The sequence below is a fragment of the Urocitellus parryii genome, chromosome 4, assembly GCF_045843805.1.
Source record: "Urocitellus parryii isolate mUroPar1 chromosome 4, mUroPar1.hap1, whole genome shotgun sequence".
NCBI lineage: Eukaryota > Metazoa > Chordata > Mammalia > Rodentia > Sciuridae > Urocitellus > Urocitellus parryii.
Window position 1 is genome coordinate 47,755,672 of NC_135534.1, and position 19,117 is coordinate 47,774,788.

A 19,117-nucleotide genomic window follows, 5' to 3' on the forward strand; every position below is an offset into this window, starting at 1 on the left:
CCTAGCACATGTGAGGCCCTGGATTCTATTCTCAGCACCACATTAAAATAAAGGTATTTTGTTCGTCAACAACAACAAAATAAATAAATTAATATAAAAATCCAGTGTCTGTCACTGCTGATATTATTTTTTCGTAGTACCACATTCATAGTGGTATTCCTTTATCTTTTCTCTATGAGGATAAAATATTTTTCTCTTTTTGTTTCTGGATTACATATCCAGCTCTTGCCTTCAAGTTAAAAAAATTAATTGAAAGTCCTTGTTTTCATTGATTTGAGAATCATAAAACCAGGAACATTTTAAAGTTAGAAAATGAGTTTTATAAACTTCTTTTTAAATTCCATTCACAACCTATAGTTATTATATAAAATGACAGCTTAACTCTTTAAAGGTCTTGAATCAAGTTCTGCATCTGTGAGAGAATGTTTTAGAATGAGGATAGGACATTCTATTTATGACTAAACTAACGATCATTTATAGGTTGAACAAATACACACTGACTTTTAATTTAATCTTTATAAGACTTCAGAATGTTCTTTTGAATATTTTATTCACGTTCTACTTTAATATGTTCAAAATAATCTTGTGATAGGAGATGCTTGACCATTTTAGGACCCAGACTTTGTCTTTTTTTCTCTTTTTGACATTTATTAGTATTTGTGGTCTGAATATTGTGAATTCTACATGGGAAACCTAGATGACCTTCCAAGAAGCTTTCTAAACACAACATTTTTTCATAATACAATGAGATATAATTGGCAATGCCTATTTTACCCAGAAATTATAACTATAATCATAATAAGGTAAAATTGACAATGAAAAGAATATTTATCCAGCTATATTTTCACTATGAAAGAACAAAGAAACAGCAATTTTAGAATCCATATGAAATTTCCATTTCCATTTTCCCTCTCTAGACTCATAATGAGACTAAACTGTAGTATTGTACGCCTGTTACCTGATCAGATACTCAATAGTGTACTTCAGGAAACTATAAACTATATATAATTATATAGAAACACAAACTTTCTACCATACATGTATACATTTTGTTTGGTACTCCACAAATATGTACAACTTTTAGTATCAGCCAAACAGATGAAAGGAAGTAAAACTTTCTCCCTTAGTTATTGTTCAGTTTCATTTTAATTGATTTTTTTCACACACCTTCATATCAAAGTCTCAGTCCTAGCAACAGCAATGCCCACTGCAATGTCCTGATAGCTATAAACAACATAGAGAAATAAGAGTTTTGATGAAGCTATCTAGATTGCTGATGAAACGACTGGTAGCAGGGATGTGTTTCATGATGTCAGACCTGGAATGGGGTATTCATAGAGGATCCAAAATGAGGTTAAAAAAAAAAAGCCAGAAGACCAGTCTAATCAGTCTGTTAGAAAAAGCCCAAATTTCACTATTTGGATATCCAGATACACCTATGGGGCTCAGTGGAATTAAACAGGAAATCAGAGTAGAGACTCTCAGCATTAGGAGTTCAGAACTTGGAGGGATAGAGATCAGAGTGAGAGGGAGAAAATGTGAGCATGAGGTAGAGAATGAGAAACTAAGTTAATAATGAACGATAACTATAAACAGTGGTGGATGTTTGTGGCTTGGACTGAAAGGTCAGCAGGGTCTTATGCAGGTTTGGGGGCTATTTTAAATAAAAAATTATGCCAGGCATACCTCTTTAGGTCAATGCTTCTATTTTTATAAGCACTTTGGGAAACATTATATTTCAATGAAAAACAAATCACAAATACCCTTATAAAACAGATTGTAAGGAAATTTTCAGAAACTTTATCTGCTGTGTAAAGTAATTTTGAGAAGGTAGAACATTCTAGATTCCCATTCTCCATTCATCATGGTGGTTAGGAGGACAGATTCTGTTGCAAGTCGGCCTGCTTTTGAATTTTAGATATATGATTTAATTGCTTAGAATATGGGCAGGTTATGTCCTGTTTATGCCTCAGTGTCCTCATCTTTAAAATTGGGATAATGATATGACCTATTTCATAGGACTATTGTGAGAAATATGTGTGTGTGTGTGTGTGTGTGTGTGTGTGTGTGTGTGTGTACCTAGCACAGCAAGCCATATTGGGCTAGGCCAACAATTCTCTTGACTTATACTAGGCAAATTGTAAATACACCCTGGAAATGGACACTATATATGGTATAGGAAACTCTCTCAAGCCCTAGTTGTATCTGGGAGGTTTCTCAAACACTGCTAGGCTCACTTCCTAGATTTCTCCATGTAGCTTCCTGTTGGCTAGCACTTGACTGTCTTAGCCTACAGATACACTGCACCAAGGGCAGCAGCACACTTGACTTGTGCAAATATTTGAGTGTATTGCTCAGACTTTCATGGGTGTTGTAAATATTGTATCTGGAATGTTGGAGAATGTCGGAGAATGCCAGAGAATGCCGTGTTCTGCATAATCATTGTATTTGGGCTTGCAACCAGGAGGCCATATGCTGTTTGGGGAGAGAAGGGTTGGGGAATAAGCATACAGAGGATCTTGTCTGCCAGACTGGTTGCTAATTTCCTGAGTAACTCCAGGCATGTCACTTAATGTCAAGATCTGTTTTCACATCTATAATATGTCAAAGTTCAATTTACCAAACTCTTTGTGTGATTTCCTAGCCAATCTTTTAAACTTCTTAGTTGTAAACAAAGCCTTACTGAGAAGTCACATATTTCTTTTCCATTTTAAAAATGTTTTAGTCATATATTTCTGAGACTTACAGGGCATTTGAATGCCCTGTAGGTATCTCAGAGTTTTGCTTCTTATTCTTAGAAATTCTCTGAATGTAGTATATTCTAGGTTTGAGGTAAGGAAAATTACCTTTTCCTTAGACTCCAGATTTACTTGAAATGGGAATCAGAAAACTTGAATTCAAATCCAGTCACATTCTCTGCGACTTGATCAAGTTACTTTACCTCTTAGTAGCCTAGTTTTCCATCTGTGAAAAAAATTAACAATGCAACTTTTAGAGTGAGGATTAAATAAGACAGTACATAAGAGAGTTAAAGACAATAGCTCATAAATAATGTCTGTTTTCTTAGTAGCCCTTTTCATAAGTCCTGACTCAGATGGAGCTTCTAGAAAAGCAAATCCTGTCATACTCAAGTGATATTTGTTTTCCCCCATAAAGGCCCAAAGAACTCCATGTTTCTTAAAAGCTAGAAATTATTATATTGATGTGTAGGTTATAGACATATATCCATTGACTGATAACTGTAGTATTGTATTGTAAAGGCAGTCTGTCTTATACTGAAGAGGGGATGTTTCTGGATACCTTCATTTCCGGATCCCAAAATGATAGGCTAATAAAGCACAATGGGCTGAAGGCCCAGCTGTGAGGTTGGGAGCTAGATGGCAGGATTCCATGGATTGTTCTTGCTCTATTAGGATCTGCAACATGAATAGACCTCAGTTGATCCAGGAAATATACTTCCTTTTGTAGCCAGGAAGAGGGGAAGCTGAAAGAGAGGTGAGTGTGCCTGGTATTGAGGAGAATTTGATCTTGATTTGGGGAGTACCTGAGTCTCCTTGTCTTGTTTGGACACAGTAGATTTTAAAGGAGAGTCCTTTACATCTTTAAAAGGAAATTCTCATAGATTCAGTGAGGGAAAAAAAAACAAAGCATGTACCTCTCAACCCATGAGGCAAGCTTCCTGTGGAGTGGTCCCTAAGTGATTGCTAAGAGTACAATTGCTGCATTTATTAAACTTTTTATTTACTGAAGAGTGGATGGTAGCATATGGGAGCAATGACAATAGCTGACTGATGAGAAAACAAAGAAATTCCAGTATTCTGCTGTTTTGAAAAAAGTCATTCAGAATTTAGTCATATTGGTTCAGCTGTTGTAACCAAAGACAGATAAGATAATAGAGGTCTTTGTGGTGGTTTTGTACTGAAATCCTTTATCTTTATGATGCACTGGGGCCCTTTAGAGTGGAAAGCTTTTAAAACTGCTGTTGGATTCAGAACTCAAATTGGCTGCTGGTACATTGGGACAGGGATTCCTTTCTCAGGCAGTCACCACAAAGTAACTTTTATCAGGGGACCTTCTGATAGATTGTTGGTTTCTTCAGCTTCCCCTGTTTATTTTTTTTGTTGACTTTTTGCTGCCCTATTTTGTGACATTTAAAAGAAGGCTATATCAAAAAAGGCCATTGCTAAATGATGGACTGAGCTTGTGAAGTGGAGACATCACAGTCCATCTGATGTGTGAGGGGGCTGCTGTGTAAGATGCAGCGTTTAACCAGGTTATCTGTGAGCAGAAAAGATCAAATGCTGCTTTCTTTTATGACTAGCATTGTATTTGGCCTTTCTTCTCAAACAATGTCCATTAAAAAAAATTAGAACTGACCAGGGAATTGATTCTTAAGCGCTTTTCTTTTCAACTTAATTTAAAATCTTTCTTGATTGTTGGCTGAAATCCTTGATTAATGTTGCTTTGGAATTACTGTTAAGTGCTTTAATCTTTGTAGGATTGATGTGGAAAAGCATATCTTCCTCAGAACTCTGCTCCAGTGTCACTGGCGGTTCTCCCATCACTCTACACACAGGCACTTTTTAGCTAACCAGGCTTCTGTAATTTCATTGTTAAGTTCTTATTAAGTTTATTAAAGTAATTTGTGCAGGGATCCAGTAAAGGAGAATGTTCAGGTATATGTTTTATTCTAAATTCCCTCAGACATATTTCCAGATAATGTCATTTGTTGAATCAGTTTTATTTTGCTTGGTCAACATTGTTTTAGCACCACTGCCCTTCGTTTCATTAAAAATGAAAAGCATGCAGAGAAATTCACAAAATTCATTTCAGTTGTCCCTGTACTTTCTCCTTATCTCTAGTGTTCTCTGTTCCTCCCTCTACCACTGTGCTCCTTTCTGGGTTTTCTCATTAGATAAATTTAGTTATCATACGGCAGTGATCTACATTCAGAGAACAGGTATGAAGTGTGACTTGTTTAAAATTGCTATATAGTAAAAGTTATAGGTATGGGAATATTATAAAAGAGGCAAGGCTTGCAATCTCCATATATGAAGTGCCCTGCAAGTTGTCTGCCTTGTCCAGATCTGGAGGCTTCAGTGACTTCCTAATGCTGGGTCTTATTTCTAGCACCACCAATTTTAATTATATACATTTCATAAGGGAAAAACTAACTGGCAGATTGTGGTGCTAACTTTTATGGACTTAGATGAAACAAAAAGGCTTTTAAATCAATATTCAACTTGATTTTTTACTTTTATCATTTATTTTCCACCAAGAAGGGAATTACATTGTTTATCTTATTTTACTTAGATTCTCATTTATTTTGTGTTTTCTCTGTGGCTTTAGGCCTGAAGACAGGTAGCTATAGTTTGTGAAGTTAAAAAAAATTGTCTATTTTAGTTAATTTTTTTTCAAGTTCTTTAGATTATGACCAAAAAAAAAGGGTAGAGGGCTGATTTTGAAACTGTTATAATAAAAGATGGTATTTGAAAACTTTTGATGAGGTAAATTGCCATCATATTTACATTTTGAAAAGTGTTTCCTTATTTATGCACTATTGACTTCCTATTGAGACTCAAAATTTTAAGTACAACTGGTAAAGAATTCAATGGATCAAATTCAGTAAATCTGAAGTCACTGGAATAAAGGCCCCTAAGAAAAAAATGTGTCAATTTTAAAGGTCTTTCCTAACTGAAGACCATTTTGTGATAGAGCCAAAGGTTAATAAAATCAGTAGTGAATGTAGCAATTTTACAGATAAGCTATTCACAACAAGTGTAGTTACTTGAATAAAAAGCTAATTCAGTTCTAAAATGCCACATGCAGTAGCAGTGAATAGCTGCTTTTAGGTGCTTTCTGGAGGAGGATAAAATACAGAATCACGGCACTCTTCTCTTCCAGCGTCCCTGGCTGCCTGTAAATTGCTGTGAATGGGGCTGTGGGCTGACAGGCTCTATTAAGACAAACTGCCTTTCTCATCGGAGAGATAAAATAAATCAGGTGTTTAGTCAAATTAAAATACTTCAGCTGGAGCAGGCCCTGGGGAGCACTGATCCACCTGACTAATCTGAGAGAAACTCAAGACAGATGTGGTTTGGGGATAAAGACGACCTCATGGAACAAAAAGGGGGAAAAAAGAAAGAAAGAAAGAAAAAGAAAAAAAAAAAACCTGCTTCACTGTCTTTGGAGTTGGGGAATAGATCCAGTTTACAGTGGAGAGTGTCAGGCATACACTGTGTGTGATATTGGATAAAAGCAGGCATGCTGACTTGTAGAGAACCTGGTACAGAAGCTTTTTTGCTGGTTCCCTTTTTGTGGTTTGTGAAACTACCTCTGTTTTTGTGTGGGTGGGAGAAGAGCCTATTTTCTGGCAGTGCTTTTTAGAGAATCATCTTAAGATAGCCTGAAGGATGTGAAACAGATGAGGTTAGGCAGCTACTGATGACCTCTGCTGGCCCCAGCAGGTTCTCAGAATCTGATCTACGTTTTTTTCCAAGTTGATTTTTATCATGATTTAGGGTAAGACTTTCTACATAGACTCAGTTAATTTAAAAGAGCATTCTGTAGTCTTTTGCCTCCTTAACATAACCTGGCTATATTTAGGTTGCCCTGTTGTGTCCCATAAGTTGTCTGTTCCTTCAGTGACTCTGGCAGTTCCAGTTCCTTTGCTATGGCAAAGTTTTCCTTTGATTAAATGAAATGACTTATGTTTCAGGTTGATTGGTCAGTGTGATTCAGTCTTGATGTTATTTTTTATTACAGGAGCATAAATACTTGCTGTTAATGAAAACAGAAAAATCCAGCACCATGTTTAAATGCCTATCTTTAAACCATAATAACAAATACAGTGAACAAATATAGTGATTAAAGAACAGAAAAAATTACACCCCCCCAAACACAATTTAGACAACATAAGTTATTATACTATATAAATTGATTTTTCCTTAATTTGAGCCCCAGGGGCTGCATGACTATATATATATACATACATACACACACACACACACACACATGTATATGTGTGTGTGTGTATATATATCTGTTTTAGATTTGTTAAGACTACTGCATATCACTCTAACTTCCTTTGTTGTTATGCCATTCATATCTATTCAAAATATATTAATATTCTTCACATTTAAAGAAAAGATAGTGACAGACTTAAGAGTAACTAAATCCTAAAACCTTACCTTAAAAATACTAGTTTCTGCTTTGTTTTCATTTTAAGCATGGATCTAAGTCAAATGAAAAATTTATTTAAATGTATCCCAATGTTTACAATTAAACCATTTGAATGTCTTTTTCAAATTAGATCTTTATGGTTATACATTGACTGTCTTCATGATTTGAAGTTGACTCAGATGGTGCAGTTCTGTAAATCTAACTATGCATATTTATTAGCAGTGGACTAGCCACTGCATTTGTAGACTACACTTTAAAAAGAAGAGGCTAGGAAGTCATTTCTATATTATCCTTAGCTTCTGTGTTTCCCATGCAGAGGAGGAAGGGCAATAAATCAAAGATAATTGAAAAGACTTTATTCTCCCATGTTCAGGTAGGAGAAGAGAAAATTATCCAGTCTTTACTAGGAAATCTAAATATCATATTCAATTCTTGTATTGACCCTTGCCCAAATGTTCAGTGGAAGCTCTTTATTAATAGGGCAATGAAGTATAGAAACTACCCTAGTATCTAATAAGCCTTTTCTTAACTCACCTTATATTGATAGGTATAACAAGAAAATTAAATGTAGATTAGAATACTGCACAATAAATATATGTAATAAAAAGTGCACATATTCCATTTACCTCATAACTTTTCAATCATTCCCACCACATCACAGTCAGAATGACCACATTACTCTTGCTTAAAATACTTTAGCTGTTTTAAATTATTAGAATTCAAAACCCCATACATCCCCGCCCCCAACACACACACACACACACACACACACACACACACACACACACACAGAGGTCCTCTGCCTATATTGTTTGCTTCTCCTGGAAAGCTCCTTGACCACCAGCCACTCTCTAATAACCGTTTTTTTCTGTTGTAATTCCTTTACCACAGCAATGTTTCATATTTTCTAGAAAGCTCCTCAATCAAGCCACTCTCCAACTCTTTGCCTAGCTAACTCCTATTCATTCTCCTCTTTATACTTTTTCAGGTTACTTTCCTTGAAATTGGGCCTTCCAAACCTGGTTAAAGCTCCCCCCAAATATTTGTCTTGTCTTTAATTCTTATTTAATTGTAGTGTACTTTTATACCTATGGTTACTTGATATTATAGTACCTGACCCACAGTTACCATTCAGGATATATTATAGAATTAAAAATTAATGAAATAAGTAAACAAATACATTTTTTGTCTTGTATCTTTTTGTTCCTGTATACATTGACATGTACATTAGTGAGCTTCTCAGTGCTTTTGAAGAGATTTTATAATCTCCTTAGGGAAACTGCTTTTACATTTTTGTGATTTAATAATTCTGGATCAAGAAGTTTTTCCTTTTACCTATTGCTGTAATACAAACACGTTTTAATCAATTCTGGAGCTAGAAAGAATATCTGGTTACCAGCCTTGTTACAGTATTTCTTTCCTTTTCAGGGGAATATGCTTCCTAACTTCTTGCTATTTTTCTTTTCTTTGAATTTTGATTTTAGGTACTCTTTTAGCTCGGTGGTTTTTTAAAAGGATATAGATAGCTCTTTTATTTTAAGGACCTGGGTTGACATTAATAATCCCAAGGTAGCTTCTTTGCCAAGATCATCCTTATTTTGTGGGAAACATGCACTAGCCAAATTCTAGCCAACATCCTCTGAAGATAAGTTTTCTCCTTGGGGCCATTCATAATTAAAATATTTTTAGCTTCTCAGATTGTTCTGCTGCTTTCTTAATAGGAATAAGGAGGGTTTCATAAGGAGGTTGGAAGTCTTCCTTCCACATATACAAAAATTGGCAATCTTTGTCCCCTTTGACAGCTAGTGGCATCTTTCTGAAAAGCTTTCAAATCATAGATCATTTCTTCATAATGAAACCTGTGTGGTTCAAATACAGTAGGTTGAAATTCTTATCTTATGCTGCAGTAAAATGCTCTAATTTAGATTCACAAAAGGATTCTGTACCCTTTACTTAGGAGAGCTGTGCAATTTGTCCATAAAAAGACTGTTCAGCACCATTAGTGCATACCATAAGTGTTCAGCAACATCATATTCATTAAACAGCATATCCTTATGCATAACCTTTTCAACCTCGAAATGTGGTTTTTTTTTTTTTTTGAAGAATGATGAATGGCAAAGGGGTGAGAGAGCCCCCCAAGCTACATTGTTGTCTTTAAGAATGAACTTGGGGACTTTAGCTTGATCCCTTCTTAGGGAAAAAAAAAAATCACATTCAATCCCTTCTTACCTGAGGCAGTTTTTATTCTCAGTAGAACTCACTCCATGATCAAGAGATTGACCCCTGACTTCTGAACTTCAGAGAAACGTCTTTGCACAATAGAGAAAAATTGAGGACAATGACCATAAAATTCCTTAAAAACATTTGTTAAGCACCTCCAATGTCTTAGCTATTGATACTGTGTTAGTTGCTAAGGACAGAAGTGACTATGGAATGCTAATATAATTCATAGTTGCAGATCTTTGGTGATGAATTTATAGGTTTCCAGTCAGATAGATTGAGGGTAGTGTGGTAGAAAGGAGAGAATATGGTAGATATTTATGCTTTATTTTTGTTTTTAGAGGTAGAGGGGAAGATTACATTAGAATTTTATGGTGACAGTAGTTTTTCTTGGCAGGGACAATGATGAACCCAGCATTCATTCCATTGCTATAATTACCCTGTGGCATTCCTGTGCTCACAATAGTTTATAAGTCATTGTCCTAGATCTTCAAGTGTCTAAGGGAGTCCCTTTCTAAAATCTGCCTTTTTCCCTGATTCCTTCAGATATTCCTCAAGCTTGTGAAGATCTCTTCTCACTTCCATTTTAGGTACACCTGAGAGCCTGGCAGAAAAAGAACGGCAGCTCTCCACCATGATTACCCAACTGATCAGTTTACGGGAGCAGCTCCTGGCAGCGCACGATGAACAGAAAAAACTGGCAGCCTCGCAAATTGAGAAACAACGGCAGCAAATGGACCTTGCTCGCCAACAGCAAGAACAGGTGAGCCCTGCAAAAGGAGCTGCCGAACTAGGGATTTGGAATGTGCCAAGCTCAGAGAGTAGTCACATTGATTGCTTTATTTATTGTAAGCTTTCTTCAAAAGAGTAAAAAAAAAAAATTTTAAAAGGAAAGAGGAAGGTAAAAAAGAAGCCTTCTGGAAGTCTATAGTCTTCAGGAAAACTGAGGACATTTGTGGAAAATAAAGAAAGGCATCATAGCAACGGGGCTAACTAACTTAGATAATATACTGTTTCAGAAGGTTTGGATTTGACAAATTACTCAGGCATACTCTTTCTTATAGGCATGGCAGGTAATCCCAATGTAGTTAAATTGTAGGTAAGTGACTTCTCTGGGCTTTACTTTTAGCCAGTAAAAGGTACTTCCGTTCTAGAAAAACTTTGAGGATCTTTTGGCTCACTGATCCAATGATTTTTCTCTGGCTTTGAAGCTAGTGTGAACATATATCATGGTTTGCTCCAAATATCCCTGGTTTATGCTTGTTTTCCAGGATAATTATTAATGCCCTACCCCTTTTCACTAAAGTTATCTTTGTTTGGATAATAAATCACATGGCCACTATTTATAGCATAGGTAAATCATTAAAAACAAATTAGTACATAGTTCCTAAAAGAATTCAACTTGATTGACTTAGAAATAAAAGCAAAGAAAAAATAGCAAAGTTTAAATGTGTATCTTTTAAAAAATAAATCACTTGCCCAAATGTTTTTCTTGTCTCATAGAGTACATTAATCTAACAACAATGATCCTATAGAGTAGTCCCTGATGCTTTAGATCATACAGACCCAAATTAATGTTCAGTTTTTAGGAATCTGACATTATTACTGGAATTATCTTTTCAGTTAAATGTATTTTATAGGGGTATATAGAGCAATATATGCTCTGTTGATTTTAATGAGTTGTGACGTCTGGTATTTTATATGCTTGAATATTTGCCCACATGTAGGAATATGGACTCAGCCCCTAATGGAAAATAACATAAAGGAACACTGTAAAAAATCAGAAGTTAGAATGTCATTTAGCCATCCAGAGATGACACAGTAATTAACTATTGACACTTGTGAATAAGCTAGCACAAATTAATCTTGACACATTTGCAGACGAGTGATATCTTACAGTGAACACTTTGTAATTATATTTCAAAATGAAAATTAAATGACACTTAAAACTAGGTTGTCATGCTCAATGAAGCGAGCATGTAGCTCAACCGATTGGCAAATAAAATTCAGAATTTGAGCCACATGGTGCTTATGTACCATACTTCACTGTGTCAAACCCATACGTCTAGAGTGGATGATAGTAATTGCACTGTGGTGTTTTGGATGCATTTCTATGCAGCACTTTATCATTTAGGAGGGGCCATCAATATTAGATGCCTAGTGGTGTTTCACTAGTTTGCTAAGAAGAAATAAATATTCAAAGGATCCAGCATCTATACCTGGAGCTGCAGAGTGAGTTGTCCATTTCTGATTTGAGTAGTGACAAGCAGAGTGGGCTGTTCCAACCTGATTAAATACTGTTTCCATTTTGTCTATAAAGCTTTGGGAAGGAGTAGCTCCATTTCTCAAACTGAAGTCTATGTCAGGAGCAGCTTTTCCACACATTCCAGTATGAGCCAGTTATTACCAGAAATCAGAAAACAACATTTGGGAGCAGACTGCTATATTGTGTCATTTTACATTGAATGAGATGTGTTTGGGGCATTCCCCCTGACTTAGAGAGTCAAAAAAGTTCCGGAAGAATATAGCTGGGGCCTGGGACTGATTTACATCTTCCAGCGTATCTTATTCTAGAACACTGGCTTTTGGAATAAGAAGAAATGAAAAGACAAGACTTTAGCACTTGCCTACCAGGCTCCACTAAACCAAATTCTTCAATAAGTGTTCTTTGGCCACTTTTCTCTCTGGCTTTGGTTGGCAGTGAGTATGTTCCAAATAAGGAGCATCTCCCTGGACTTCAAACTGTAGCAGCTCCATTTCAGAGGCAATAAGCAGCCTTATGCCTAACTCATGCTTCGTAGTAAACACCATTATGCTAAGGACCTTGTTTGCCCTCCTGAGGGGCAGATTCTTTCTTCTTACAGGGCTTGCATTAAATGGTTAATATTTGTTTGTTAGAGCAGATAATATGTTAAGATGTTGAATTAGATTGTTGGGTGAGGCAAAGGGAATGTAAAACCTGTATGTGGATCCTTTACTGTAAAATAAGCATAGTCCCCTGGAAAGAATAAGTGGATAAATGTTAAATTACAGCTGTTTGTTTCAAATGCTTTGCAGATCACATATAACATCAACAGAAAAGCTAAACATTTTTAAACTCTTTTTGGGGGAGGTACCAGTGATTGAACTTAGGGGCACTTGATTACTAAGCCACATCCCCAGACCTATTTTTTTTTTTTTTGTATTTTATTTAGAGCCAGAGTCTCACTGAGTTGTTTAGCACCTCGCTTTTGCTGAGGCTGGCTTTGAACTTTTGAGCCTCCTGCCTCAGCCTCCCAAGCTGCTGGGATTATAGGCATGCACCCTGCGCACAGCTAACATTTTTAAACTCTTTACAATGACAATATTTGACAATATTTCTAAGCATATCAGTGCTAAAGATCTTTCCATCAGAAAAGGTTTCTTCAAAGTAGATGATATTATACAGTAATAGAAAGATTTTTCTTGTCTTTGCTTACAGATTTTACTTTTTACATCCAAATTAAACTCTTTAGACCAATGTGGCCAGAGTTTTCCTGTCCTTATAAGGATGGAATTTCCAAAGTCCCATGATATATCAAACTAACCAGTGCAGATATAGGCGAATTGCTCACAAATATAATACAAGGGGTGGTTTTCTATAGATAGAGAGATAGCACCTGTTCCAAAATGTTTCTTTTTTCCATTTTCTGATTCTGCCTCTCATTTTATAGGAATTCTTTCACATAGAGGTGCAGTAAAGCATTCCTGTAATACCAGGAGAGATACCTGAGGTAATGGCAAAGGTGTAAGCATTTCATTTTAACTTAATGAAACTTTATTTCTGATAGATTGCAAGACAACAGCAACAACTTCTGCAACAGCAGCACAAAATTAATCTCCTGCAGCAACAGATCCAGGTCAGTGTATTTTATTACTCTTGTCTGATTATACTTACATACTTTCCTCCTTGAAAATGGAATTTAAAATGCTGCAAATGCACCCTTGCTTTATAAACAGCACCAATAGGGTTGTTATTCAAGGATGCAGTACACAATTATGTAAGTGGATGTAAAAAATATTGACTAGGTGGTGGTCAAAGCATTCTTATGTGATGTGTAAGCAGAATAAACCTTATCTTTTTTTTCTTCTGCCATTTGCCTAAAAACAACCAACTGGAAATCTTCTTGGTTTTCAAGGCAGCATACAGATGTTACTTTTATTGTCACAAATTATTTTCTCCTTTGTGTTTTATTATGTAATAGTACCATGGAGAGAAGCTTACTTTTATTTACTTGTTAGGATCAATTGGGCCAGTTATGAGAAGAATCTGGGAAAAGACTGTTAATAATTTATTTGTTCCTGAACAAATATTAACTGTGTTCCTTCTAGATGCTGAGGGAAAATAAAGGTTAATGAATAATAGTCTGTCTTCGAGGAGTTTACAGTCTAGAAAGGAAGAAAAACCTGTTCCTGAATAGTTATAACTTAATTTACAGAGTTTCTTTTTCTTATGGCCCTGTAAAACTACTTAGATCACAATTACAATGGTCTGAGAAGGGAAGATGATGATCTGCTTTCTGTCATTCCTTTACATACTAATTAATTCAACTAATAGCTACCTGAGATAAGTGAGAGAAGTGGTTTCTGTTTCTGAGTAGGAACATAGGTGTGTGCATTCTCAAAAGTCCTAGAGCAAGGAACTGTTTGGTGATTAATCCTCAGGAATACTGATTCCAGAGTTATACTCACCACAGATTGTTGTTTCTCTTTGTTGCTGTATATTTTTCTAACCCACAATAATCTGTGATTTAACCTATTTGGGCCAGCATAATCTGAATTAGATTATTTTTTTTCTTAAGGTTAATACCATGCCTTACTGTAATTTAAAAAATCAAAAGCATAAAGTCATAGTTTAATCTTTTACCTCATTGATGAACACCAGTGATTTTAAATTCAGATTCTTGTTCCAGGTAGTAGTTACTGAAGTCTACTTCAGTACTTTTACCTAATTTGGCTTTTTGCCCAGCCAACTTCACTAGTAGGTTTTAGTCAAGTTTTGTTTGTTTGTGCTCTGATTCTATAGTCCACACTAAAATTTATGTGTTTCAAAATAAAGAGTCCAAAAATGGAATGTCTTTGTCATTTGTGATGGTCAGTCTCTAAATTAAATCTTGAAATAATTTCTCATCCTGATATCGCTTTTATGACTCATGCTGAGATCCTTAATTAAATAACTGTCCAGGCGTTCCCTTCTTCTACCCTTATTAAAAATTTCAGTGTATTTCCTACTGTTAAGGTCAAGATTTTTAGCCTGTAGCTTCCTACATTTTTCTCTAGATCCCTCCCTAAGAACTCAGTAGGTGTTAAATAACATAATCATTTAGTTCTCTGTGTCTTCTATTTGCAAAGCAGGATGGAAGAAGTTTCCAGAGATATTCTTGTATCAGTTAATTATTATTAATGTTTTTACTCCCTCTTTATTACTTCTTTACTTATTTCTACTATATTTCATTTCTTAGTCTAGTATTGTTTGTATTGACTGGCTGTCTTAATTGATGTTTTCCTGTGGTATACTGAGAACCTCAGATGAATGGCAACCAGTTCAGATTATTTTTATGAAATATTATTAGTATTTATTGATCATGTACAATTTTATAGTTATAACTTGACGGCATGTAATTGATGTCTTCTTCAGAAGACTACAGAATATGATCTTAAAATATTCATCTGAATGTTCAATTTGAGAAAACAGGAATAATTTTTTTCAAGATTTTTAATAGAAGCTTAATTGCTTTGAAATATTGTGGATATTTCTCATTGCTGAAATTTTTAAAAATTCAAGCTGATTAGCACTTGAACTTGGCTGTATGTTATTAAATGATAGGGATAGTCAATGTCAGAGTTACATTTATGTTAGAAAATGGGACTCTATAACAAGAGTTTATATTAAAAAAAAATAAGATGAAGCAATAAGACCATATTTATGTTCACTCTGTTATGAGCTACTGCTTCATGACTTATCTTGTTAGTATGTATCTTATCAGTATGAGACCATTCAAAGAATTTTTCAAATGCTGAAAAACACTCCTTATACAAACTTATTTATCTCTGACACTTACAAAGCAGGTTTTGATATTTAGATGTTTAGTTATTTTATTTTATTTTTTTTGGAAAGTGGAAAAGTTAACTATATTTTCAAATATGGTTTTTGACATCTGTGATCAAATTTTGGGGAATTATTGTTGGGCTAATTTTAGTGTAGTTTTTTAACAACATATGAGAGTTAAGGAATGCTTCAAACATTCTTTTCCCCAAGAAAGAAGCATTCTTGTATCTGAAAACAAAACAGGAAAAAAAAAGCAAAATAATTAAAAATGAAACTTAAAAAAAATAAAAATGAAACTTAACTTCTCTTCTAAAAACAAATGAAGAAAAAAATGTAAGCAAGTTTAACATTTTTTTTCCCTTTTAAAATCATGAGTGCTAGAACCTATTAGCTACCATGGTCAGCAAGAATAAGTTATGGCAATTGGTTTTGGGTCACAAGTATCATGTGGTAACATTCAAGATTGTTCTTCTGGTTTAGAATGCTGACTTCTAAATTAGTACTGTTTATTTTTTCAATTTATAAGCTTTAATAGAAAGAAAGGAAAGAGTGTCTAGTCTCTTGTAACAACTGCACACAAACACATCATGTTCTATTACAATGGATACAAATGAAAACCTAAATGGTTTACACATATTGAAAAATAGTATTTTTCATTAGAATTAGAAAAAGAGCATAATTAAGGTAGCATTGTAAAAGTCACCATACTTATTTTGTTTGCAATCATACAAAACTTATATGTGTAGTTGAAAATAATTTTATTCATATTTTTTCTCCCTTGAGTATGAATTTTTAATGTAATTTTGCCTAGGTAAATTCTAAACTTTTAAAGAGATACTTCTAAGACCATGTTGAACAAACAAGATTAATGATTGTGAGAACTATTTTCATATTTTTATGAGTTTTTTCCATTTAAAATATCATGATAATAATTTAAATTACTATTAAAATATTTTAATATTAACAGATCTTTTAGGAGGCTGTTTAGTTTGTGAATTCAAATCCCTGTTTTTGCTTTGGGGAAAATGGGAATTCCTCTAATTTGTTCCAAACTAAATAATTCTCTCGGTGTGGAGCCCAAAAAAGTTAGGCTGTTTTTTATATTTCCAGGACAGAAATAGCACAATTTTTATCAAGTCTATGAAAAGCAAAATAATAGGTCAAGGAATATTAATCCTTGAAGTTAGGAATATCAGTTTTTCTGTTATAATTCCAAAGAACAGATATCTGCTGTAGTAATTTTATTCTCCTTTTACTGCCCTCTGTATAAAGTAACTTAGCCAATATTTTGAAACATTTTATTCATGAGTTATATTAACTGGCAAACAAAATTCACTTTAATCCATCAGATAGTTAAAAACAGATTGAAGCATACTTATAGTATTTTAATCAACTATTAAATTATTTAAGGAAAATAATATTTTATAAATCCTGATTTCTTCATTAATTCATATATTTATTCATCTAACTTGATTTGACCATGTCATAATTGAATCTAGAGAAGATATTCTTCATGGACACAATATGCCACATTCTTTGGTTTCTATAGTATGTCAATAGGACTACATTTAACAATGGCATTTTACAACTAGAACTTAGTCTTTCAAAAAAATTCAGCTCATTAAAATATCTCTGTGAGAAACCTACTTTTTCAGGGATGAATGGTATTACCAATCATTCATGTTTCTTCAGACCCCAGTTTTAGAGTTATTCAAGTAACTTGCATTTTGTGTTATCCAGACAGTATCCTCTTCTCACATGATTGAACACCAGTCTCCTAAGAATGGACTGATGGTTGGGATTTCATTTGGGCATTTGGTCTTCAGGGCCAGCCCAATGATTTTTGTCACTTCGTACACATACATCTTTTTGAGTATTATGGTGAGCCTTGAAATTGCTATCTCTGTTTTCTCTATGATTGATATACAACATTCACTGTCCTTCCCTCATCATCTAATATATTGAATGGCAAATTTAATCTGTTGAAAGCCTGAACCAATGCCATTGCTGCTTCTTTGCAGATACTCTTTTTTTTAAATGCAATATCTTTATTTTATTTATTTTATGTGGTGTTGAGGATTGAACCCAGTGCCTCACACGTGGAAGGCAAGTGCTGTGCCACTGAGCCACAACCCCAGCCCTGCATATACTCTTTATCTTAACAAAAAAAAATTTTTTTTTAAATTCTACACACTGCTTGTTTACTTCTCCCCGAACCAGTTGAGCTTCATTTTGTCTTAAGAGTATATGAATATTTTTCACATAATAGTATTATCTATATTGATTGTAATATATTTGTGTGCTTTTGGTATATTTTGTGTGTTTGTGTGTCTGCCATGTGATAAAGCACCATTAAATATGTAGAAACATTCAATTCCTGTGTAGTAACCAGAGAGATGCTAATATTATAAGCAAGGAAATGACTGTTCTTAAACAATTGAACAAAGTCATTCAAGATGTACCCTCATCTTTTAAGAAGATAAACCTTGCCTTTTATTTCCTTCAATATGATTAACTATAGGCATTTCAGGTATTTGCTGGGAAGAATAAAGGACTACCTTTTTATGTGAAGTAGTTGTCTGAAGATCAGAAATAATTACTTTGTACATTAGCCTTCATGGCCTGCTTGACCTGGTTAATTAATTTTTTGCTACCATAATAATAATAGATATATATTTGAAGATATGTTTTATCGTTAAGCATCTAATTGACCTCTAATTTTAGGAGTTGAACCTTCCATTTATTGTCTTTCGGAGATGGCTGGAGCAGCCAAGGGAAAAGCTGAGGCCAGTCAGGAGCTGACTTCCAGACTCATGCAATCCTTATCTTAGGTTATATCTCTTTGCTAATTGTATTTAGCATTGATAAACAAAAGGCAATTACAGTGCTCCTGTTTTGGCTCTAGTGAATAGTCTTTTTTGTATGTTATTGATCAGGTAATGGATCTCCTTCCAAAAGCTTCTGAAAAGGACCAAATAAACCCATTGAAAGTAATTTGATACTTCTATTGGCACTGTACATTATCTGATACTCTTTTGCAATAAAATGAGTGTTATAAACAAACCTTAGAAGTCTAGGATTAGCCCCCAGCTTCAGCAAGCCCTTAAAATATTTTGTAATTCTATCTTCAATCATGAATTAGCCAGGAAAAACAGACCCTCTCTCTTCTCTTCATTTCTCTGCTGTATGCTGGTTTTAATTGCCCACAGGCAAGCTGTTGTGATCTTCCTTGGAAGTTTAAAACCAAGATAAAAATGCAAATCTAATTATTTCTTTTATGTAATCTAATTAACTTTTTAAGTAATGATAGATGCTCTATAGCCTGCTTCAAACATTTTAATAATAAAGTTTCTGGATTATAAAGAATAGGTAATGCTGCTATAATTTATGAATAGTAGCAGACATACAATTTCCAAAATTACAAATTCTTTTCATGGATTAAAACTCCATATTAATCATGCTAGATTGTTGTTAAAGTTGGAATGGCTCTAAGAATAAGAAAGGACCCAACCAGATCCCATGGGCTACTGCATGGTAGCTACCTGTTTTCCAATTGTGGCCTTATTGCAAAGGTCTTATTCAATGAACCAAAACCTGAAGATGAATCTCAATGCTTGTTCTTCAACCATTTCAGTCCTTTTTACCTTC

At 34.5% G+C, this 19,117-nt stretch overlaps 1 protein-coding gene across 21 annotated transcripts in view; it reads left to right on the forward strand.

Moving 5' to 3' along the window:
* The window catches only part of Sox6 (SRY-box transcription factor 6), a 570,577-nt gene that overhangs the window by 364,859 nt on the left and 186,601 nt on the right, over positions 1-19,117 (forward strand). For all 21 annotated transcript variants that reach the window (XM_077798166.1, XM_026399004.2, XM_077798165.1 and 18 more), the window contains 2 exons: positions 9,993-10,165; positions 13,212-13,280. In XM_077798166.1, coding sequence (XP_077654292.1) covers positions 9,993-10,165; positions 13,212-13,280 — 242 coding nt within the window. The remainder of the gene's footprint in view (positions 1-9,992; positions 10,166-13,211; positions 13,281-19,117) is intronic.